Below are 24,496 nucleotides of genomic sequence, written 5' to 3'. Positions count from 1 at the left end.
TACATGTGCACGATGCTGGTTCATTCTGCTTTATAAGTTTACTTTTGTTATTGACTTGTGTGAGTTGTGCTAGAATGCAAATTGCCTTCCGGCCACCACATTTAATTAAACTACATTAGGTATTTATGTAATATCAAAATAAGGCATATGTATATGAGAATTTAGATTATTAAGTATTTTATAATAATTCTGGGGAAAAAATTAGTCTTTTGTATCTCTGCAACTTATTTGGATGTTATGTCAACATAAAAACTGCATGTAATATTTGTTTAGTGTGACATTTTGAAAATTATATGGATAAAACTTTAATGAGCATGTGCAGATTTTTTTAAACTGTGAAGATTGATATGTTAGGGATCTTTGAATTTTCAGGTTGGCATTTAGTACTTGTATTCACAACTGAAGTTTGCTTTTGTACTTGACTTTGGATTACATTATATTAGATTTGCCATTGTCACAGGTAAGATGTCTTACTTTAACATTTGCTTCTTTGATTTGAAAATTATTGGTATTTTATGCAGCTAATGAAGTATTGATATGTTGTTCCCAAGTGTGTTATGACTAACATATCACTTGACTGTTGGACAGATACAGAGGGAAAGGTATTTCTAAATTCAATGACCAGCAAATGATTATGTGAATTGGCAATTTTTGTATCAAATATGACCACCTGAATGAAGTCTCTTCAGTAGAATGATAAGTCAGTCATATAAACAATTTCTTATAGGTAGGTTGAAGGAACAGTGCTTAGATTTGCCAATTAACTGCAGGTTGCTCCATTTCCAAGTTTCTACGTTTTGAATTAATATGCCTGGTGAAACATTGTTTTATACATTGTCTAACATGGCCTAACTGCACAGCAGGCAATGTTCAGTGCTTTTATCAAGTTTGCCTAGCTCAGGGGAACCACAGAGAGGCCTTTCCATTTATTCTTTGTTTTTCAACATGAATTTATAATTTCTTTCATCTGTTAATTTGTGATTTTGCAATTTAGTCCCCCTTTAGACAAAAAAATATTTGGCCCTGGCAATGAATATTAATTTAATGATTTCTTGCTTGTTGTGATGAGTGGGGCAGGCAGTGTATAGACAGCCAAACAATCTCGGTTAAATTTTTAATACAAAATTATTTTAAAAATTCAGTTTTAACAACAAAATAACACCTGTCCATTACCAACATCAATTGGTTAATATTACTTTGGATTTAAGGTTTAATCTGTGGATGTTCGTATATTCTGTGATGATTTGCACAGTTGGTTTGTTATCTGTGTGCGTTAGTTTGCACGTGTTGTAATTCCGTGACCCATTGTTATTCTATAGCAGGATTTTAGGGTTATTCTGTGGATGTTCGTAAATTCTGTGATTGATTTGCACAGTTGTGTTGTCGTCTGTGTAGGTTAGTTTGCACGTGTTTTAATTCTGTGACCCATTGTTTTTCTAAAGCAGGTTGTTTCCGTTTCCATAATTTTTCCTAGGTGTCTGAAGATTGTGCAACCAAGGAACGAGTGTGATGACATTGAACCGTGCAAAGGAGAAGAGTAGGCGTATTTCATTATGGAGGATGTAGAAGAAGGCCAGTTCGACGAAGCAGATGATCTTACGTATGTAGCTCTGCTAAGATATGATTCACTTAGCATGAAAGCAAACTTGAATGGGTATCACTTTAAATCATTCTTGTACTGGATCTTTTCCATTGCCCTTGTTGAAAAGATGGAACCACAGCACTTCGGAAACTTGCTCTGTTTCCGTCTTCAGGCGAAAGGCACCTACTAACTTGGGTCCGTCAGTTATAGCTAGTCTCCGTTTTCGAAGCGTCGTGATTTCTTATTTTAAACAAGAACGATGGAAAAGGTCCAGACAAAGAATAATTTTAAGTGTAATCCACCATCGTTAGAACCCTTTAGAATTGAATTGAATGGGTATGGTTACATTGTCACTTTCTTTGGCGTAGCCAGTGTTTGAAGCGTTTGTACGAAGTTGTGTTTTGGATTAATAAGACGTTACACACTGTCTCAGCTAAAGGTCTAGTTGTAAACTCCTGTGAACATGGTATTTATCCTCCAGGTTCCACAAAGGAATTGAAATTTCTTCACCTACTGACTATTGCAATTTTTATGATATTGTAATTTACCAAATGAAACTGATCAGCATGTTGTGAAGGTATACCAAATGAATGGCCTGTTTGTGTTTCAATACTGTCAACCTAACAGCCATACTGGACATGTAATTGATATATTGAATAATTTATTTATTTTGGTAGTGTAATGCCTACCACTAGAGGAAAGCCTGTGCTGAGGGCAAACTTGCTGAATGATATTGCAGATCTCTCTATAGAGCAGGAAGATGATGAATTCTCAAGTGACTGTGGTGATGATTTTGAAGATAACTTCAGTGCATGGGCTATGAAGTCAGGTTTGTACGTTTTGAAAATGATAACAGATTAGGGGGCAGATGTGGGCTTGTTGTTTACTTGGAAACTCCTGTAGTGTTTCTTGTAGCATTACTCATCATAGGCATTGAAATTGTAAAGCTTCCAGTCCTCCCACCATAACCCTATCATAACCTATCATTCATTGTACCTAAGCACCTCTTTACCCATATATGAACTTTCACATTGGTACCTAACATTCAAAAAGCAAAAAGAACGAAGTTGAATGTCATAGCGAAAGGAGACAATTATTTGTTGATGTGCACTGAAATGTAATTTAACAATATACATTAATGCAGGGATTTTGCTGCATCACACTAGACAAAATATTTACCTCCTTGAAATCAAAATGATAATTTGATTAATGTAGGAAAGTGTCACTGCATGCATAGTTGTGGTGATAGAATTGAATTTTTACATTAATGTTATGTGATTACATAGGAGGTGCCAAGGAGTATGGTGTTTCTGTGAACAACAGCTACCAGCCCCAAGAGAAACAGTTGAAACGCTTCATTAACAAGATAAATGTAGAAAAATATGAGGGTCCAACATTGCCAAACCATGCAGCGAACATGCTGATAGAAAGCAGTCGAAAGTTTGAGGCTAAAAGGTACACCTGTAACCAGTATATGACTAGTTTAATCTTGTGGAATAATTTTTACAGTGGTCAGTTCATGTATCTTTGAATTCTGTTCCATTTAAAATTGCTGAAAATGGTAATGAAATTTTGGGTTCCAGAGTAGGTGGGAAATTTCTTGACCAGCTGAGCGACTGTCAGATTTTCAAGGAGGACTCTGCTCCTTGGAGTTGCACATAACATTGACAATTCCAACATACATAACCTGCCTTGACTTAGAATGTTATTGACTTTTATCATAAGTAGTTATAATTTCTTGAACTTAATCCATAGTTTTCCTTTTTTAAAACCCAAATTGTGGTTGATGCTTATGTTGTTTTCTCTGTTTTACCCAATAAATGCTGAGATTCTGCTTGGAATAGGTAGTAACCATTTCCTCAAACATACCTCCTAATTCAGTTTCTTTATTCATATCTGCAGTTAATGTAGCTTCAAAAAATATTTGAATACATTAAATAAATAATTTTTTAATGTGCTGTTGTAGTCATTCTGGCTTACTATTTGCAGATTTGTAATGGTTTATTCATTGAAGATTTTAATGGATGTAGGTTTTTCTTCTGTTTACAGGATTCAAACCAAAGACAAACATGACAGGGCAACAGCTGAACAGGTGATGGACCCAAGAACTCGCATGATCTTGTTCAAGCTGCTTAACCGAGGGACTATCACTGCAATAAACGGATGTATCTCCACAGGCAAGGAGGCAAATGTTTACCATGCAACTGGCAAGGCAGATGAGGATGTGGCCATCAAAATTTACAAGACTTCGATCCTCGTGTTCAAAGACAGGGACAAATATGTGTCTGGGGAGTTCAGGTTGGTTACTCAGTCAAAAGGAACCTTGTTGATGGTGGTCTATTGTGTTGTCATGTACTTTTGAATGCCATGCATTGTCACAACCCAGACCACAGTCTGTATCTTCATTATGAGAATTTCAAATCTCTAACGGAAGCTGCTTTTCTTGCTATTACATGTTATCTAAGTAGAAAAGCTTTAGATGAGTTTATGTTGCAAACTGAGAAGCAGAAATCTATAACAATAATTTGTAGTAACAGAATTACTTCTAAGTTTTTTTGACGTAAATACGTCTATACGTTAGGGTCATTCGGCAAAAACAGCGTAACGAAGATGTGTAAAATCCAGCGACGAGTCACTTTTAAACGTTCATTCCTCAGGAATGGTAAGAGTAAGGGTAGTGTAACTTATATGTAAAATGATCAGTAAATAAGGACCTTTAAGAATCTGTAATGTATTTTATTGTAATTATAATTGTTTATACGTTTATTGTAATTTTAATGAACCATTGTGTACAATTTTAAATGGATCTGGACATATTGCGTACGAAATACGTATTACCTCGTGAGCTTTCCATTTCTGTTCTCAGATTTTACATATCACAAATGGTTTAGGTTCTACAAACATTTATTTATAAAAATAAAGGCGCATCACACTTCACGCTACTGCTGCATTTGCGTATTTACGTCAGATTCTCCGGAACCGAGGATCCACTGTCAATTTTTTCTTCTAATATTTAAAGATGACGTTAATATTTTGTCTGATGGTAGGCAAGATTTTATTTTATGTTAAGTTTCAGGAGATGGGTGAACTGGATGATGATAGCTTTACAAGCCTGGCAAGTTTTATGGTTTTGCTTGTCATTAACATGTTTTCTTAGGTTTCGGCATGGTTACTGTCGCCACAACCCTCGCAAGATGGTGCGTACGTGGGCGGAAAAGGAGATGCGAAATCTCGTGCGAATGCACTCTGAAGGTCTGCCTGTACCAACACCTATCCTGTTACGTGGACATGTGCTGCTCATGGGATTTATTGGAAAGGATGGCTGGCCTGCTCCAAAACTTAAGGTAATGGCAAGTGTTTTTTTTTCCCCTCAGATTGCACAACATGAACACACAGTGGGGAGGCACATTTCTTTGGTTACAAATGTAAGATAAATTTGTGGGTTTTTTTTTTTCTTTCCGTTTCCACATCTGGCCGCATATAAACTGACATTATTTTACGAGAGATAAAGTTACTGGAGTTTGAAACTGATATTTCACTTCTGACTGCTACATGAAGCTTTATCTTCAGTCCTGTATACATGTTCATGGCATGGTACATAGTGCACAGTTTACCCAATCTTTAAACAAAAATAGAAGTTGACAAATAAATTTTATAGTGGGATAAATATGGTATTAATATTCACTACATAGAAGTGGTGGCATATTACCTTGTTCGTATGCTAGACCAGTTATGTCATATGGGAGCGTGGCGTAGGCGGTAAATACAGAACAGACCTCTGATATAAGCTGAAGTACTTTTCACCTTTTTGACCGTGAAAGAACAAGATATTTTGAAATAATGACAGAATTACAAATCTTATTAAAAATACAATAGATCACTTGCCCAAGGAGTCCTACCAAATGTCTATAGATCAAGCCAATGAAAAAAGTTGGGTCCCGCAGTGCTCAGGCACTTGAAAAACAGGTCATTCCCAGTATTACTGCAATTGCATATTACACTGTCAGTTTTTTTTTAATTCAGGATGTGGATCTGTCGGAGTCAAGGGCACGCCTGCTGTATCGGGACTGTGTCACCATTATGTGGCGCCTCTACAATTCTTGTAGATTAGTGCATGCTGACCTCAGTGAGTTCAACATGTTGTAAGTGGATCTTGTGCTGATATTTTGATTCCTTGCTTTGTAAAAATTATTTGTGGTTGTCAACCAGATTGAATGTGGAAATAGAGAAGCGTGCTGAAGCACTCGGCTGTTTTAGTTTCTAAATTTACCTATTACTTAATTTTTGTAGTACGTTTCAGTTGATACATAATTAAATTATAAACAATTTATGGCTGCTCTCCTGCCACCAAGTTACTAATTACTACTATTTTGTTGGCTTAGCTGCTAATCCTTTGAATTTTGCGGTGTTGCAGGTACCACAGCGGGCAGCTGTTTGCGATAGATTTTGCACAAGCTGTGGAGCATGATCATCCTCATGCACTTGAATTTCTCAGGAAAGACTGCACCAACATCTCAGGTATGTAAGAGTCAGAGAAGGGGCAGAGCATTCATGTTTCATTCTAAGAAACTGTTGTCTTTATTTACAAGGAAGGTAAGTTTATGTATCGTTACTTTTCAGAGTTCTTCAGGAAGAAAGACGTAGCCACAATGACAGTGAAAGAACTGTTTGACTTCATTACCGACCCTACAATCACAGACAGCAATAGGGATGCCTACTTGGACAAGATGTCCGAAAGGGCAGCTGCTCGAATGCTAGAAGAAGTGACAGCACAGGAACAGATTGATGAGGAAGTCTTCAAGAAATCTTTCATTCCCAGGAGACTGACGGAAGTAAATAAGATATTTTATGAATATAAATATCAGGATATGAGGTTCTTGCAGTGGTGAGGAAGAAAATGTCAGAATTGTCATTTGACACACTTGTTAGATATTGTAAATTTTCTTGCTGTTAACAAAAATTTATGGCCGATTAGAATGCGCTTTTAATGTAGTTACCATCAAAACATTTCAGTTCCTTAAAGGGACAAGTGTAGGAAAAAGTATTGTGACGTGTCGCCATGAGTGCGGTGGACTCGCGCTGCAGGGGAGGGGCCGCCTGACTTCCAGTCTGCCTGGTCTGGATCTTTCAACATCTTGGGAGGGGGATTATAAACAAAGTCGCATTCCTGGACGCGGCCGAATGCGAACTACAGAGTTGTGTGTGAGCCGGAGGGCACAGCGGCAGCAAGACAGCGAAGTGTTGGGCGTGTGAAAAGTTTTTGTAGGATAATATTCAAGTTAGCAGACTCCAAACAGCAAGGGTTGGCAATAAAGGGGGTAAGAACCAACCTACGTCACAGTATTTATTAATGACGGAAACTGTGTTTTATATGGACTTGGCGTTTTTACTTGTAAAATGTGAGCACTTTGTGGGGTAATCAAAATCTTCTTGTGTAGCAATGTCCAGCCTTGTCTTCTGTGTTGCGGCTTAATCTGTGCTCTACCATGACAGAACTCTCTGGTTTCAGGTGGTGGACGCTGAACGAGACATTGAGAGAGCTCAGTCGGGAGGTGACCTTGTGTATCAGACAGTAACTGGGCTGCAGCCACAAGACACTGTGCAGGATGACGGTGAAAGTAGTAGCAGCAGTAGCGACAACTCTGAATCATGTAGCAATTTTGTTAACAGTTCCCGACCAAGAGATGAATCTCTAGAGAGTAAAAAGGTTGGTTTGTGGATCATAAGGTTCTTGTATTAGAGATATGAATCTCATCCTTCCGGAAAGCATATGTGAACAGCTGAAAAACTGAAACCAAGGTTAAGATACGTGCTGGTTACAGTATTTCTCGTGATTTGTGTTCAGTTCATTGCGGTGCTTTCATAACATCATCTCTCTGTAGTTGTAGATTCCAACTATTTTCTCCTGAAATTTATTTTATTTTACAAAGTTTAAATGTACTGATTTTTGTAGATGTATGACATGTGCCAACATAACGGATGTTATTTTACAGTTGCGGAAGAAAACTGTGAAAGAACAGAAAGCAGAGAAGAGGAAGACTAAAATTAAAAAGCATGTCAAGAAAAGGAAAGAGAAGTTACAGCAGAAAAAGAAATGAATGAAATGTAAATGGTTAAATAAAGCATCCACTTGTATAAAACGTGCACATCCAACATATTTAAATTGCTTCTGGTCCGTTCTAATACTTGTTTTCTCGTGATGTGAGTTATTCCCGTTCTTATGTATGCTTTTGTGTAGTTACATGAACCTCTGCAGGTAGCCACTTTGGTGTACAGTCTGTTCTGCATTAAAATGTTCATAAAGGACTAAAATTTGCAGACAGGATGAAAGGAAGTAAGTGAATGTCATGTAATGCATTTTTGAATTTTATACATACTAATTTTGTCATAGTGAGTTGAATGATACTATGACCACTAAACAAAACAAAACAATACTTATTATTCTATTTCAGTTACAGATTTCATTTATGAATATATTTATGACTTGTACATGTTTTGTTCTGAGGAATTGCAATTATTGGGCATTGTCATTTATCCAGTCAATATAAGCAGACACACGAGTGTAGACAGAAGGTGCATTGCTTTGGCCACAAGGGATTACACCCCACGATACAATACCAATCAATTCTCGGCTTCCGTCAGGTTGTTCTTTGACCAGTGGGCCACCGGAATCGCCCTGAAAGACACATTGGAAGAATACGTGGGATAAGCGATGTAATATTCTTAAGAATGAACAAAGTGAGAATCCCAAAGAAAGTTCTAAAAATGGAAGTAAAAGAAAAACATCCAAGAGGGAAATGGATCAAAGTGGAAACAACTCACGAAAGATGTCACACAGAGAGGAGGAGTAGCTGTGGGAGTACAGAGGCTTGGTTGTCGGACAACTCCACATAAACTGGAAGTGGCTTAGGAAGCAAAATGGGATAAATGAAAGATGATGGTAAACAAAACCTAATTCTGTATGCCAAAGAGCGTGGTGTTATAGTGGTTAGGTTATAGACTTGTACTTGGGTGGTATCCTATTTGAATTTTGCCCCACTTAACCTGCTCTCATGACAAGTTCTTGTGGCTTTGTCGGTCTGTTCTTGAAAGATGCCATGACTTGTCACCTCCAAATACCTTTTCACAATTCATTATCATGTGTTGCTCATATGTGATATAATGTTGACAGTTGAAGTAATATTAAATAACGTAAGAATCGGTCGAGAACACGTCTTGTAAGAAGGTAAGAAAATAAGAATTGAACTGCAAATTGAAATAATGAGTTATCAGTTTGTGAAGTCTGACACAACGAATGGCTCTTGTACTTACAGAGCAAGCTGAAAAGCCTCCACTAAGAGGCCCAGTGCAGACATTGCTGGGATCCAAGGGGGAGTCACTTCCGTAAGTCTCCAAACAAGTGTCGTAATCAATAATAGGCAGATCTGCCGTCTGCAGATTGGCTGGCATACTTGGGTTATTGGTAGTACTGATGCTACCCCATCCAGAGAGTATGGAATTACCTGCAACAAATCAGAAGCATTGACAGTGGCAGAATTTGGGACTGTAGGGGTGTCCCTGTCCTAGGTGCCTTGCAACACATACAGGTGAGTGGTCTGTTCACAAAGAGTGTCATAATAATATTTTTATTAATAAGGCAACAAATTCGCATCTTTAAAGGGAAGAGACATAATCACAGTGAAGCAAATGGGCACTTTCTATTTAAATATTCAGTCTTATAACAAACTTTAAGTATTTTTTGGGAGGCCGGAGTGATCACAGCTAGGCTATTGTCAAACACTGCTGTGGTCAGATTCTTACCCGATGGAATTGAATCAGGAACAGGGAGTGAAATTGGTTGAACATGTTCATCAAATACCAGTGGAGATTGCAGCTTCACCAAAGCTATGTCATAAGGAGCCACATCTCTGAAACAAAATCATTTATCTTATTGTAACATTAACAAGACTGTCGTTATTCTCATAAATTATCCCCATTTTTTTATTTTTCTCCAGTAAGTATTTCTAACCACTGGTATTAATCATGATGGATTTGTCTAGAACAAAGTCTTTGTTCTCGGAAGAACTATATACACCATCCATTTTGAATTCTATACACTAATATTTAGGAGCTGATTTGATTGACTGAAAGAATTGTGAGCCATATTCTGACTAGTTATTGAATACTCACCCTTCAAATCTTGGGTGAACAATTGCCTGAGAAACACGCACTGTCTGTTCAGTGCCTTCGTTGGAGTTCAGATTGTGTTCACCAGCAACCACCTGCAGAAGAGGGATCTCTAAATGATCTGTCACACGTCAAAACATGTCAGATTTTCTGTCTCATACAGCACCAAAAATATGTAACTTTGAACATCCCTTATAATTTTGAGTAAGAAAATTCAATGTAATGATCATGTAATGAATTCATACATTTAAATCTTTCATGTTTCATACCCTAACCCACAAAATATGTTTCATGGCATTTGATATTTGAGAAAAACTGTCGGGCAAATATATAGTTTTAATTCTAATTTGCAAGAAGATTAAGTCAGATTATATAATTCTTTCTAAGATGGTTTGTTATAAAAATACTTTTATGAAAGATAATATAGATCTCATTATGATTAGAAGAATTGTCCAGTATTGCCAATGTACAATTAAGAACAGTTTTTGACTCTGCATAGCAATTGGGTTTGTCAGTACAGATTTGTATCTGCGATAAGTGAATGTCAGATGAATAATATTGAAGTGAATTTTAAGGAAGTAGGGTGTGATATTACGCTGCACAAAGTTTACGTTTCCTTGTATTTCATTAAATATTCACTGTATGGAAAATTATTTGAAATGAAGTTGTAGATCTGTCTTTTATGTCAGGTACCACAATGAACCAGGATTATATCTGTACGATTTGTTGTTCTCATAATAGAGAAGATGTCAGTGTTGGTCTTGTGGGTTGTAAGATGGAGATGATATGTTTCTCTGAAATGTTGGTATCTACTTATATGTCCACACAGTGACTCAAGTTAAAGTAAGGTAGCATACAAGTAAAGTTTTGAATATTAATGTTGACACCACTGCTCTGAACACCAGGATGCCACTGATCCTTGTGTTTGGATACATACCTCAAGTGTTCCATATTCAGGAATACAGTGACCAGCTGTTACCACCCAGGACGGACTGATAATGGAACCACCACAGATGTGCTGCCGGAGGATGATCAGTACGACTTGCTGCAGAGAGATCTGGTATGGGAACTCACCTGCAGGACCCACAAGGTACTTTTTTTTTAAACAACTGTCTCCATGGAGCAGAGTAATTCATGATAAGGTAATAGTTGCTCAGCTAGTAAACAAACACACCACTTTTTCTGGAACCCAAACATTCATTACCATTAAGAGCCTCCCACTGGTCCATATCCTAAGTCCATGTGGTCTCTTCCCTTTGGGGTGTCTGACTAAAACCCTTGCACTTCTCTCATACATGTCATATGCCCCATCAATCTCATCCTTGTCGATTTGATATTCCTAATAACATCTGGTGAAGAGTACAAATTATGAAGCACTTCATTATGCAGTTACCTCCTTCCCTTTAAATGTAAATATTTTTCTCAGCAGCCTTCCTTTGAACATCAAAAGACTCTTTTGTATGAAAGTTAAGTATGGATCGTGTATTAGTCAAAATACAATAGTATTATAAAAAAAATTTCTCCGAAACGTCGTTTTACGTTTTATATTTACTAGACGATGGATAATATCCAAGTAAATTTTTATTCAATTGACTCTTCACCATCGTCAAGAAGTTTTAGATTTGATAAACTGGAATTTTCCTGAAGAGACACAAATACCATGGAATACCCAGTAAACAGGCTGAGATTTGAACCCAGAACTTCTTGAATACAAAGCAGAAGTGCTAACCACTCAACTACAACTTTGGTTTGAGTTGTGAAGGTTTGTGTTTCTTTCAATTTGTGCTATTTTAAGTTGATCTGATTAATTAACATCATTATTTTTAATACTTGCTTTTATTACACTAAAATTTCCCACTGAGCTCGCATTTTACATACTTACATTACCTCTCGCAGTGTATTTATACTACAGGAGCTAAACTAAATTCTTGAATGATTGAATGTAATGAAACAGTTATAAAATTGTTTTGAACTTTCCCTGTTTCAAGCAAAGCATTTGCAAATATTCTTCTTCTCGGTGGCATATTTTAGTTCCTCTGAATGTCTTGTCATGAACCACTCCACTGTCTTATTGGATTATCGTTTTCATTATTAGGGAGTTCCAACACTTTTCTGATTTTTGAGAGGTTAGACATACCTTAAAAAATTTTAGGGAATGTTTTGCCACTACATTTCCCTTACATATTAATTTGCATCTTCCATTAATATTGGCTGATGTTACAGCCATGCTTATAGTAGTATCTGAAGTTAATACAATTATTTTATTACACATTTAACTTTAACATACCTTTTCTGGCATCATGGCCTCCTACAATTCGACCTACTGGTCTCCCTAGTCTGAGGGTGGGCTGCACTCCTGTAATTAAAATGTGGTCTTAGTTTAAGTAATTTAGTTGAGGTCAGCTTCAACCCATATTTAACTTTTCCTCTCACTTTCTACTGTTTGTAAGTAGTAATGTTTGGCTCAGTTCTGTTCCTGCATCAAGGTTATCTTTTGAATGGTCTTCCTCGATCTCTTGCATTTTACAGAAAGTTTTTAGGGCCATTCCTTCAAGATAGGTTAACCACTTTTCTCTGTATTCTATTTTACATTTACAGAGTAAACTCTGTTCATTTTTAATTTTATCTGATGTATTCATCGCTTGACACTTACAGTTAATTTTGCAAAATAGGGTCATATAAAAGCTTTTTACAATAAACTGTCAGCCCAAATATGTACTAAAATTATCAGAGATGTTCAGTTTATCTTCATTGGTCTGAAAATTATGTTGTCCTTTTTGACTTCTTCCTGCCTGGCAAGGATCAAGAAATACATTGCTGAGGGAGAAACATCAGGATAGGTTTCCATTTACCTCCAAAACTATTTAGGTTAGGACACCTGAAGCTTAATGTGGAATCCATACCCAAATGATATCCTAATATTCCCTGCATTTACAAAGCTTCATGTGGTCTTGTGGGTCTGTTGTGATCAGCCCACATCTATGATTACAAATTAAGAAAAATACTTACCCACACTACAGGAAATTATTGCAAGCAGCAATGTGATGTTCTTCAGCATTCTGAGATCTTCTACTTGACATCATGGCACATTTCTTTATATACCTTATAAATATCATGTGATATGGAATGATAACTTGTAGGTAAGCAGCATATAAATTGAAGGTGCATTATGCATAACTTTTATGTCTTATTTTATCTCAGAACAAAAAATGTCCTAGACTGTATTTCAAAAAGTATTTATGCAGATAAGTTTGAAGATTGATAAGATTTTTACATTTGCTTCATAATTTAAACTGAAATCATGTAAGTAACTAAGAATTATCACATAAAGTGATTTTTCAAGGTTATGCCAACATAATCAGCTTTTGCACAAGATAGACATCTGAGATGATCAGAGCTGGATAATTTAAGTACTTTAAAATTAATCTTAACAATGATTGTCTGAGAAAAGATTTGATATTGCAGATATTAATAACAAATGTCAGATAAATATAATTTTATTTGCTGACGACAACTTTGCTTTCAGCTGAGTCTGTTTATTTATTTAATCTTCAATGCATTCTTCTGTTGCATGATTAACAGAAAAGTAATTTGGGTGGTTGTAGATATGAATTTGTCACTGTGGCAGGGGTGACTCATTGACTTTGTAGCAAGAGTATGTGGTTCAAAAATATGCAAATTAATTGTGTTCATTTTTGTAGTGACTAATTTAACCACCTCAGTTGATCAGAGTCATTCTAGAGAAGCTGATAGCCATTTAGGCAGTGAAGACTTTCACACAATTTATGGGATCCAAATGTTCATTGCAGCATACCAAAGAGCCTGCCTGGCATCTATCCGAAACCAGATGAATCTACTTGTCCCCCCCCCCCCCCCCTCCGGCGACGTAATTCTTTGAGATACGTTTTAATATTATGCCCTTTTCAACACCTCGGTCTTTGAAGTTCTCTCTTCCCATCAGGCTCTTAAACCAAAATTTGTATTTCTCATCTCCCCATGCCTGTAGCAAGCCCTGTCCACTTCATCTTTCCTGATAGTATATTGGGAATATTACTGGTTAATTTATTATCTTTGTAAATCCCCGTTTTGAATGCTTGTGTGTGTGTGTGATTTGTACGGAAGAATGAACAAAACTTAATTTCACGACAAAGTCGATCCACAAGTGTGGGGAGCTATTTAAGGAAGAAAACTTTTGCGTGTTACACGGGCGACCTAATGGCCTGTTATACTTTTAGTGAACTTCTTCCACAGAAAAATAGTTCTGTAGTGTTATGCTATTACGCCTGCAGGCTTGTGCTGGGAATTACTTTGCCGTACGCGTCCTTGAGAGTTTCCGCTAGATCAGCAGGATTTTATTGAACACAGCAGTTACACTGGTTGCAGTGAAAGGACTAGCGAAGGAAACGCACAATGTAAGTTTCCCTAATTGAATCATGTGTGCGAAATAATTTCAGTAGAATTGAATTTTGTATTATGATATGATCTTTGTAATTCAGTGAACTTCTAAATTAATTAACCAGTCAATCGTTGCACCGAACTGATCTTTTGTCAAACTTCTTTGTTATCTTTCGAGTATCAGTTTTAAGTGCTGTAATTGTTGATCACCAAGTTGAGCATAGCATTGTGTCTTAATCACTTCTTTCCCAGACCTAATCTGTTTATCATGTTAGTGATGCCGTGTTTACATTATTTACAAGCTCCGTAAAATTTAATGACCGATTCTGAACATTATGATAGATTGCATTGTATGTAAACACGTCCGCTACGTTTTGTATTCGTAGTGTGAGATCGAGAATATGGCAGTGTTAGTCACTGATGTCCAAATAACGCGTATAAAATTATATCTGACTTCCTGAAGAAAAAGTAATGGCGTATCTACCAGCCTTGAGGTCAATATCATGTGTTTCTCAGTCCACACGCCACGACACATTAAAGGAAATCTTGTGTTGTTGTAGTGAGATCTTGATCAACTGTGTTAGTGCACCACCACGGTTTAAAAGACCAAAGACAATGGATTTAATGACTTATCAACTGCAGAGGTTATTTTGAGCCAAATGTACAGCGGACGGCAAAATCTCTGAGCTACGCTGACGGTTACAAAAAATTGACAGTGGAACCACGGTTCCCTTGTTAACGTTGAATAACGTTTAACTGTAGTGTATTTCTACTGCAATAAAATTTTATTTACACATTAATGTATAACTTTACATCTTATCTATACGTGACGTCATCCACCGACAGCTTATCTGTGTGTTGCGTCCTGTACTCAACACATATTCCAGAACTCCTAAACCGTAAGTGTTAGCTGAAATCTGTTTGCAAATTTGAAAAGCTCGTGTTTATTTACGTATTTCACTCGCAATATGTCCAGATCTAACTCTTATGCTTTAGACGTGACAAGCGGTTGAAATTAAGGAACGAGGGTATAGTTATTACATGTTTTGGGTAATTATTTCAACAGTGTGTGAAATATGCTTTATAGAATAAAGTAAACATCATGTAGAAAAAGCCCTTTATTTGCTCTTTAATTTACATATAGGTTTATATGCTCTATATTACATAGGTTTCGAGTTATTGGCGTTTGAAGAACTTACACACCAGCGTTACCTTACATTATACAGTTTCCGTCGAGTGTACCGTGATTTTATAAACGTTATTCAACGTTAAAAGAAAAAAAAACCTCATTAAAACGCGTCTTTGCCGTCTTGGTCTTTCCATCTTCCACACCACTCTTATTTTGTCATTTCTCAAGCTCGGAGTTATTTTACGTTAATTGTACTGTGTACTTGGGGCTGACGTGGCCTTTGCGGCCCAGTAATGACATTTGGATTGTGGCCATGTGGGTTATGACGCCATTTAGCGACCTTCAAAAGACGGAAGAGGAAATTCCCCGTGAAATGTTGGTAACTGCCTACAAGATTACACAGCGTCATGTGCTTAACGTATGAGACATACCACCACCTCTGCCCTTGTCTTTTTTCTTATCATCCGTCACTGCCCCGTCCTTGCATTATGTGTTTGCTCTCTTCCAATGTCCCCTTCCCTTCCTATACTCATTTTATGTTTTGCAGTTCTTTTGCCTAGAGACAGGCTTTTTGATGCTATCAGAATCAGTCATACCAGCAGCTAAGAGGGAAGAATTGTTAGGTGATCAGATGTTATGTTCCTACTAAGAGGTTATTGGTGTGATGCTGTTCTGAATGTGGATGTCCCAGGTGAGGTTAAAATTAAGCATTAAAAGGATTTTCACAGTGAAGTTACCTTATCTCTTTTTTAACAGAATTCCAGATTACACTGAAGCCTTCATCTAGAACGCATTATAGCCCGAACAGCAAAGACATTTACAATGAAATCTGCCAAGTCAACGACAGCTACAGTTATGGTAAAAACTACGACCATAACAAAGACCGTTGCTACAGTAAATACTCCAGTGACTACAAAGCCTGCAGTAAAAGCCAATCGAAAGCCTCCAAATACAGCAAAAGTTAATCCAACCCCAAAGCCTCCATCTTTTATTAAAAATGCAAATTTTCAAAAACCTCCACCTGCAATAAAAGCTGCAAGGCCTTCAAAACCAAGAACTGCAACCGCACCAAAACCTGGAATGACAGTGGAATCTACAACCATGTCAAAGAAGATTGTAGTTAAAGCTACTACCACAAAAACAAAGGTATGTGATCTTATTCTTATTTGTAAGATGTTTCCACTTCATGTTGGTTGTGTAAAAGTGCTTATACGTAAATGATTCGTCTTTGCTTTAGTGCTCAAAATACTTTGTTTCATTCTTGTTTCTTTATCGTGTGTTAGGTAGTTAAGTAATAACTTAATGCTATGATAGATTGTACAACTTTTGGGGGCAGTTTTCTTCTGTAACATGTTGACTTCAGTTTCTCAGTTATTTGTCTTGACATAAAATAATGTATTTTTTGTGAAACAGGGTAAAATCTGGGTTTATAGTGTGTCTGAATAGGGTTGTGAGAGAGTTTTCCAGCTCTTAATATCATCCTGGGAACGACCCGTTTTTCAAGTGCCTGAGCACTGCGGGTCCCAACCTTTCATTGGCTTGACCTATAGACATTCGATAGAACTCCTTGGGCAAGGGATCGGCCCGTCGCAAGGCCTCTACCTGTACACAGGACAGCACAACACAGAACGCGGACAAACATCCATGGCTTGAGTGGGATTCGAACCCACGGTCCCAGTGACCAAGCGGCACAAGGCCAACGCCTCAGACCGCGCAGCCACTGCAGACCCCTAATATCATCCACCTCTGTGTTATGTGAGGATATTGTGACATCATCATTCCCAGAAGAAGCCTAATTGGTCAGTTATGGAAATTAAAAAGCAAAAATTTTCCATCTTTTTAAAGGTCTTCCTATGCATCTTCATAAAATTATCCACTTATGTACACATTAAAAATAGAAACTTGTCTACATTTAGGCAACTTTTTTAAAGGTATTTCTTCTGTAGAAGGTATAAGTACAATACATTTCCTTTGGCTTTCAGTTTGAGTATAATAACCTTTGGAAATAGGCATGTGAAGTTTTGTATGAAGACAGATCAAAAACGTACACTTAAATTGCACATAAAATAATATTTGCAAGTTAACAATTACAAACATGGTGATGATGTGAAACTTTGAGAATATATCTGACAAATTTAGCTTTTCCAGAATATGTTTTTAATTAGTTCTGCCAAAAAAATAACAGCAGCATATTCTGAAAATATAAGTAACACTTGGTGACATATTTCCAATTGCAGGCAGTAATAAAAATATTTGACTAGTAGAGCTACATTCTGTTATGGGATAATACACATGGTAATGAATGCTGTCTCAACAAATATTGTGCACGTGCATTTAGGGTGCGAAGGTGCAAGAATGTGCGCATAAACTATGTGTTCTCCAGTATGGGTTATACTTTTCAGATCTTGATCTATCCCTAATATAATCAGTGTTATTATTTTCTTTTGTTTCAGAGCCAGTTTTGATACATAAGCAGTGACAAATATGTTGGTTACTCGTTGCAAAAGTGATGATGTTTCAAGATGGTGATATTATATCAGGATAGCAACACACCAGCATGATATTTGATGCTGTATTACTTTCATAATATTTTCAGTTCAGTCGCTTCACAAAACAGGTCTACATCCAGAGTGGAACTTCTATTTTGTTTAGAATATGTAACTGAATCAATAAGTATGTGAATATGCAAATTCCCGTGTAAGGTACACACTTTGCTAAAATGACTACTGAATACAGTCTGAAAAGTTGCATATTAGATTATGGTGTTTTCATTTAAGCTATATACAAGTATCTAGCAGACAAAATTTTTCTTGCATTCCTCCTCTTCCCCTAATGTTTTTCTGTGGTTTGTAGCGTCTTCTTTGAGGTGACCCATTTGTATCATGTAGTTGCATATGTTGTCAATGACATTTTGTGGGAACATTTCAGGATTAGTTTCCATGTAGTGGTATACAAACAGGTCAGCCCCGGTTATAATGAAACGTTGTGTGAACACAACAACCAACGCTCCTGCAAAAATCATGGAATGACAGTAAATTGTCAGTGCGAGTTTCTGTGGTGCTTGATGAATAATGTAAGCACATTTCTTTGCTGTGCTCTGCTGCATGCATGTTTAAATTCCATAAAACCACCACCAATTTGTGTTCTGCTATAAAGTTTACATGTCAGTCAATCTTGTTATAGTTCCATAGCTTTTCTTTTGTAATATGTAATAATTTTGTATAATAGTTTGGAAAATATAGAAATTCACATAGTGTGTTTGTGTTACCCTTAATGAAATCAGCATTATTCACAAAATATTTGAATTTTGTCACCAAAATGCCAGCTTTCTGAGCAATGGGTAGCGGGATCCTTTCCCCGGAGTAAAGCACCGACACTGACCACTCACCATCGAGTGACGAGACTGTGAATAAGTGGGAGCTATACTTCCTCTTACTGCCACGGTGGTCTAGTGGTTAGAACGCTGGCCTTGTAATCCTGGGGTTCCGGGTTCGATTCCCGGCGGTGCCCGAAATTTATAATTTGTGTTGGGCAAGGCTGTGGTCTAGGCAACACAGAGTTTTCCTCCGGGACTTCCCCAGTTTCTCCATGGCATCCTAACAATGACTCCATACACACAGAAGAAGGCAATGGCAAACCACTTCTGTATCACCTGCATAAAAAACATATGAACAGGTCCCAGTCCGAGAAATGGATGGAAGGATCCTGTTCATAATATGTTGCCAACCTCTGTAAAGGAGATGGTGTAATAAAGAAGAATAATTCCTCTACCCCTGAGTGCCTACATGAAGCATACCCTGATGGAACCTGAGAGGTCTTGATATAGAGACTGTAATGTCCGCTGGTGCTTTGTGTGTTTGAGGTCTTAATCAGTCAGTAAGTCTTTTTTATCCAGATAATCATCCACCCTCTAAATCAGTGTAGTGAGCTTACCAATATAAAGATCAGCCGGGGTATAATATTCTGGATCATCCATGTTTGTGCCTGGTTTTGGTATACGGGTCGACCTTAGGTATGTCCCTTCCATAAAACCAGAGTTCTTTTGTGGAATCTCGCTGATGGTGATGGAACAGTCTGACAGTGAGTAGCTGAATACAAATTTGCGATCCTTGTCTTCGGGATGGACCCAGTCCATGACGGCCTCATAGCGAAGGTACTGAGGATGAGAAAGTTTAAAATTTTGTATGTTATACTTCAACAGATACTAAGGCTAGAAGTTAAACAATCTCCTACTAGGGTATTTTAATTTGTATTTCTTGTACACAGTTTTTATATTTTTATCATACAGGGTTAATAATCTGTTTGTAATAATCACCAAAGTACATATAGAATTATGATGGGGAAGTCTTTTGAATATCAAATCTAAAACTTCTTGACGATGGTGAAGAGTCAAGAGTACTCCGGAGATAGGGATTAGCTCTATCTAGTGGGCCCAACTGTGTAGGAACCTGAAGACGGAGATAGAGTCCCATCTCCGAAACGTCATTTTACGTTTTATATTTACTAGACGATGGATAATATCCAAGAAAATTTTTATTCAATTGAAGTCTTTTGAAGTTTAGCTCACTCAGATAACTGTTGTAATTAGTATTTGCCCTTTTGAATAAAGATGTTGCTGCTATGCATTTTAAGGTCTATCTTCAGCTCTGAATTGTGTTTGCATTTCTCTGTTCTACTGTCATGTCTGCTGGCAGTGGAATAGAGAAACTATTTGGAGCTCTCAGTAAGGTAAAACTGTTCTCATTCCTTGGAAAAGGAAACTTTTCAGCAGACTGTGACAAGCATAAATGAGGAAATACTTGCAGGAGTAGAAGGCAAAAAGAAGTAACTAGCCATGCCATGGGATGTGTGTGCTTCAGATAGAGGAAATACCAAAAGGGTTTGTGTTACGAGAAGATATTCTGCAACACATGCCGGTGTAAGTAAAAATAGGAAAGAATGAGTCAGTAGAGAATTTTTAGAACAAACAGTGACATTAAGTGGCCAGGAACTGGGGCGTTAAATTTACATAAAAAGCTGCAAGTACTCGATGTATTATCATAAAGAAACTCAGGTTCTTGGAAATTGTGTGAGGGACTTCTGCCTCACATATGAAGGGCAGAATTTTGTTTCTTAAACTTTTGTTTGTTATGGGTCAATATGAAGACTTCACCAGTAATTTCTGGCCTCTTCTGTGTTACATTTTTACCGCATTGTTTGCCCATGTTACTCACTTTGCTGACATTGGCCACATATCGTACAGTGTCCTTCTTTGGAGGCTGTGGAATAGTAACAGTAAGACAGGACTGCATTGAATCCTCTGGACTTCCAAATCCAAGATAAGGTGGTACGGGCTGAAAGAACACAATTTATTTCCATACCATTATTCCTAATTTACTTAAATGCATAATTGATCCAAAATTTTTAACCATCTATTCCTATGTGCAACTTTGAATTCTTTTGATGAGGAATTACCTTAAAAAACAGAAACCTGATTTTGGGTATTTGCTTGGTATGTGGAAAACAACATCTGGTCACAAGGTTGAAATAAAGGTCTTTTTTACTCACATGATCCAAACATTGCAGCAGAAGTCTTTCTGCTCATTCAGTGAAATTCACATCAGAATGGACACATTTTATTCAGAACATGAATTTAGAAAACTGTATCTGTTACATTAAATTATGTTAACAATTTAGACTTATATGGGAAGGTAATATGAAATTAGATCTTGGTGAAATAGGGTAGGAGGCTTGGAACTGGATTCATCTGGCTCAGGACTAGTGGGCTCTTTTGAATATGGTAACAAGCCTTAGAGTTTCATAAAAAACAGGTTATTTCTTGACTTACTGAATACTATTAGCTTCTCCAGAAGGGTACTGCTCCATGGAGTTGGTTAGTAAGTTAATTTTATTGCCCTTTAACATGTTATGACCTAAGTGGGATGCTTTAGTTGCCTTGACTTGCTTTCGGCTTTGATGAAAGTACATTTCTTACAATTCTGTAGCCAGTTTACATAGATTTACTCACAGCCGCTGGAGGAGGTGGTATCTTCTCAGACACATCTATGGCATATCTCTGGGTTATGTTGAAGACCTCCTTGAAGTACTTCCTTGTGAATGAGTCTGTGTCACAGATGAGGAACCTACAATAAGTGGCAAGATTGTACTCGTGTTTGCATTATGCTTGATTATTTGAAAATTAAAAATACATGTTCTTTTATTCTTAATCTGAGAAACAAGGGCAACTAAATATAACCTTTAATGCATTTGAAACATATTACATTACCTCCTTCCTAAAATATAGATAGTTTCTCCAACTAAGAAATCTTTTGGTGTGTAATAAACTATGGCCTCCTCAGCTGATGGAAGGTCAACTGAAAATTAAGGCATTAAATATGATCATTACCAGATTCACCAATGGGAACTGTTTTTGTCTTCATGTTTAGAACTCCAATGAATATGTTTCAATATTAGTAACTAATGCAGAACCTGGTATGTCCTTCCACTCTCTGGGCAGTTTCATTTTACGTAGAAGTAGAGGAAATGGATCACGCCCCTCATTCTTCTTGTAAACCTCTTGTATTTCAACAGTGTCATCTGCCAAGTAGTAGTGTATGATGTATGGCCTCAGCTCTCCATACTCTGAGTCACGATCATCCCACACAGCAAAGAACCTGTAGAACATTTTATGGTGAAGGATTGTTAACCCTACATCCTTCCACCATTGCCCATGAATACTTATTCAGTATAATCACACATATGATACATAAGTGATATGTTTTGTGTGCTCGAACATACCTTAATACCTTCCCATCATATTCTAAGAATTGCCTCATTCTGTCATTAGCCAGTTTGGTCTTATGGCCGTGTGGCTTGATCTTCAGCTGCCTGTCCAAAATGTGTGGATCTGATGGCATTTCTTCAGGGTCATTCAGTTCAATGCCTTGGCTCTGCAAGTATTCCTGTTAAATAAAATGTCACAACATAATGTATTTGGGATGTTATTGGTTCAAATTTAGGTTAGAACATAAGTTTTGTGAATAAAAGGCAGTAGACTTACTTTTGTGAAAATGTCACAGTCAGCTATGTGATACACAATCCCATACATGGCTACATCAATCCCAATGTTGAAATCTTTCCAGTGCCAGAAGTCTCCAAGTGCTGTCTTTGGAATTCTGTTTCGCCTCACAAGTCTTCCTTGTTTTATGCCAGAGTTCTGAGCAAATAATACTGAATTATCAGTTTTCATTGATTTGCATCGCCTTCATGGGAGTTAGAGTTAATGTGTTTCTACATATCACTTGAGTGCATTCACAGAAGTAATGACTGCCATGACTATGATTTTCATGGGTTTTTTCAGTTCCTCATGATAAATCCTTCAAATGGACCACAACTATTTCCTTCTAGGGCCCTCACTGTTCATGATCATCATTACATCTTATGGGAAGCTACATAACCTATGAATCAGGTAACATCAGAGGTTGGCAACCTTTACATTGCTGCACATCAGATTGGTTATTCATATCTTTATCAAGGGCCACAGAAAAAATTATTAATGCTGACAGTAAGTAAAATCGTATTTCTTTAATGCAGGTTATAGTTGGTATTCACTTGAAAACAATATCAGTATTTCTCCATACAATTGAGTTAATGATCTCGCAGTAAGCTTCTAATATACTTATTTTTAGAAACGAAAATAACAAATTTTACTTTATGAAAGAAAATTGTTGCATTGGCTTTTCCCAAATTGTGATGGGTCACTTATAAATTTGTGAGGGTCATCTGTGGCCTATGGGCTGCAGGTTGCCTACCCCTCAATTATATCATGGATAGTTGCACTAAGTCTCACCTTAACTTCTGGTTCCATGACAGTAATCGTGTCATCCTCCAGGAAGTAAATGATGTTCACATGGCGAACACGTTCATGTTCAAGTGGAGACTCAAACACTGACTGTTTGAAGAATGCTCTGAATGCAAGGCATTTCTTGTCATATAATGCAAAGTGAGGGATAAACCGCGAAACTGGATATTCTTTCACACGACCATATGTAAGGGATGGATTGAACCTGCAAGAAGAGTTCCAACCTTCTTGCTTAGAAACTGTTATGTCATGCAGTTAATGTGTTCTTATGCAGTTTTATAGTCAAGAAACAACATTTCATACATGTTCAACATGTATACAAACACAGAGATTGCTGATATTGTTATGGATTCTGATGCCATGTAGATTTGCAGGTAGATACCAGCATTTCAGAGAAATGTAAGTCTCCATCTTCAGCCGTGATGAGCACAATATCATCACATGAATGTCAGCACTTACCTTATTGGGTCTGCACTACTGAAATGAGCTATGCCTTCAGTGTCCAGTGGTCTGTTCCCAATGCCAATATTTACCGGGCATGGATAATGATATCCATTCCTGAGGTCAAATTGGTGAGGTAGATGAAATTTTGTGATCTGTGAGACAAACAGTATATAGATATTTCAAAGTAGCTATGTTAGAAAATTGCTCAGACTAGTTTCCAGGAGCACAGAAACTTCCCCCCCCCTCCATTTAAATGGAAATTAACTCAGACCCACCCTGAAGCAGTTTACCTCAGAGTAGAAATTCCAGTCACCACACCTTAAAGCTTATAATACATAGAATTAAACATAAACATTCAACTAGTATGTGGGGTAACACTTCCCATAATGTAGATTTAAATGCTGTAACTAACTAGATGGCTTACGGAACCTAAAGGTTCATCCCCAAATTAAACAAAGCAAGGCATAGAAGTGCACACAACAGAGATATTTAAATGTCTGAGATTAAAGAACAGGAAATTGGGTGAATGCATGTATTAAGAAACGAAAGTTCCAATATAATTAACTCTGGAAACCTTAGGAGACCACGATGGAGAAACACTGCAGTACTGTATAATTACTGTCGGAAAATTATAGTAGGTACATTGAAGATTGTTGTGTGAGTATATATAAAGCGTATGAACTAACCGTCGGGTCCCTAAATGAGTAACCGGGCAACAGAGGTAGTCCTGCCATTTCGAATGTATTTTGTTCTTTAAAATATATTTTTTCAGTTCTCCGAAAGTATAAAAGTACAATGTGTATCAGTAGAATACGAAAGTAGTTGTCTAAATAATTTTTGGTTGCCTAGCAACATTTACTACGTTCCGTACTAGCAAACAAGAAGCAGGGAGTTCCAAAATATTTTATGTTTAATGAAAGGAAATTATTTTCTTGATATA

The 24,496-nt window shown here is 37.1% G+C and overlaps 3 protein-coding genes across 7 annotated transcripts; 1 reads left to right on the top strand and 2 right to left on the bottom strand.

The window, feature by feature from the left end:
* Positions 1-1,261: 1,261 nt before the first annotated feature.
* Positions 1,262-18,528, top strand: RIOK1 (RIO kinase 1). Of its 5 annotated transcripts, none has more exons than XM_022061764.2 (14): positions 1,262-1,345; positions 1,475-1,600; positions 2,260-2,411; positions 2,869-3,037; positions 3,632-3,880; positions 4,740-4,926; positions 5,606-5,724; positions 5,997-6,100; positions 6,203-6,414; positions 7,092-7,289; positions 7,576-10,838; positions 14,038-14,160; positions 16,029-16,418; positions 17,726-18,528. In XM_022061764.2, the coding sequence occupies exons 2-11, from the start codon at positions 1,554-1,556 to the stop codon at positions 7,678-7,680; spliced, it is 1,542 nt and encodes a 513-aa protein (XP_021917456.1). In that variant the 5' UTR covers positions 1,262-1,345; positions 1,475-1,553; the 3' UTR covers positions 7,681-10,838; positions 14,038-14,160; positions 16,029-16,418; positions 17,726-18,528. The 5 variants fall into 5 exon arrangements, with proteins under 5 accessions (XP_021917456.1, XP_087198844.1, XP_087198843.1 ...); XM_087342718.1 differs by lacking the exon at positions 1,262-1,345 and having other exon boundaries at positions 1,352-1,600; positions 7,576-9,168; positions 10,654-10,838; XM_022061765.2 differs by lacking the exon at positions 1,262-1,345 and adding an exon at positions 1,377-1,395.
* LOC110828761 (trypsin-1) lies at positions 7,998-14,876 on the bottom strand. Its single transcript, XM_022061769.2, has 8 exons — positions 14,628-14,876; positions 12,758-12,850; positions 12,036-12,104; positions 10,686-10,822; positions 9,752-9,843; positions 9,383-9,489; positions 8,894-9,084; positions 7,998-8,258 (listed from the first exon to the last, which is right to left on the bottom strand). Exons 2-8 carry the CDS (start codon positions 12,804-12,806, stop codon positions 8,097-8,099), a joined length of 807 nt encoding a protein of 268 aa, XP_021917461.1. The 5' UTR covers positions 12,807-12,850; positions 14,628-14,876; the 3' UTR covers positions 7,998-8,096.
* Positions 15,247-24,410, bottom strand: LOC110828760 (EF-hand domain-containing protein 1). The gene is made up of 11 exons (XM_022061768.2): positions 24,243-24,410; positions 23,572-23,708; positions 23,101-23,317; positions 22,312-22,467; positions 22,050-22,213; positions 21,741-21,925; positions 21,538-21,625; positions 21,280-21,394; positions 20,486-20,605; positions 19,206-19,428; positions 15,247-18,281 (listed from the first exon to the last, which is right to left on the bottom strand). Exons 1-11 carry the CDS (start codon positions 24,288-24,290, stop codon positions 18,064-18,066), a joined length of 1,671 nt encoding a protein of 556 aa, XP_021917460.1. The 5' UTR covers positions 24,291-24,410; the 3' UTR covers positions 15,247-18,063.
* Between the last annotated feature and the right edge of the window lie 86 nt (positions 24,411-24,496).

This window comes from Zootermopsis nevadensis, unplaced genomic scaffold, assembly GCF_977971745.1.
Source record: "Zootermopsis nevadensis isolate Lab colony 2312 unplaced genomic scaffold, Znev_1.0 Znev_ptg000004l, whole genome shotgun sequence".
Taxonomy (NCBI): domain Eukaryota; kingdom Metazoa; phylum Arthropoda; class Insecta; order Blattodea; family Termopsidae; genus Zootermopsis; species Zootermopsis nevadensis.
Note: the sequence above shows the minus strand (reverse complement) of the source record. Positions and strands in the feature narration are given on the sequence as shown.

Bases quoted from the DNA above. Each gene is read 5' to 3' on its own strand.
- RIOK1 (XM_022061764.2), top strand. From the start codon at position 1,554: ATGGAGGATGTAGAAGAAGGCCAGTTCGACGAAGCAGATGATCTTAC. The intron at 3,038-3,631 runs GTACACCTGTAA...TTCTGTTTACAG, and splicing joins CGAAAGTTTGAGGCTAAAAG to GATTCAAACCAAAGACAAAC. The intron at 4,927-5,605 runs GTAATGGCAAGT...TTTTTAATTCAG, and splicing joins GGCCTGCTCCAAAACTTAAG to GATGTGGATCTGTCGGAGTC.
- LOC110828761 (XM_022061769.2), bottom strand. From the start codon at position 12,806: ATGCTGAAGAACATCACATTGCTGCTTGCAATAATTTCCTGTAGTGTG. The intron at 12,105-12,757 runs GTAAGTATTTTT...TTTTAATTACAG, and splicing joins AATAATTTCCTGTAGTGTGG to GAGTGCAGCCCACCCTCAGA. The intron at 9,085-9,382 runs GTAAGAATCTGA...GATTTGTTGCAG, and splicing joins TCCTGATTCAATTCCATCGG to GTAATTCCATACTCTCTGGA.
- LOC110828760 (XM_022061768.2), bottom strand. From the start codon at position 24,290: ATGGCAGGACTACCTCTGTTGCCCGGTTACTCATTTAGGGACCCGACG. The intron at 22,214-22,311 runs GTAAGTCTACTG...TTTATTTAACAG, and splicing joins ACTGTGACATTTTCACAAAA to GAATACTTGCAGAGCCAAGG. The intron at 19,429-20,485 runs GTGAGTAACATG...TCTCATCCTCAG, and splicing joins ATGTGGCCAATGTCAGCAAA to TACCTTCGCTATGAGGCCGT.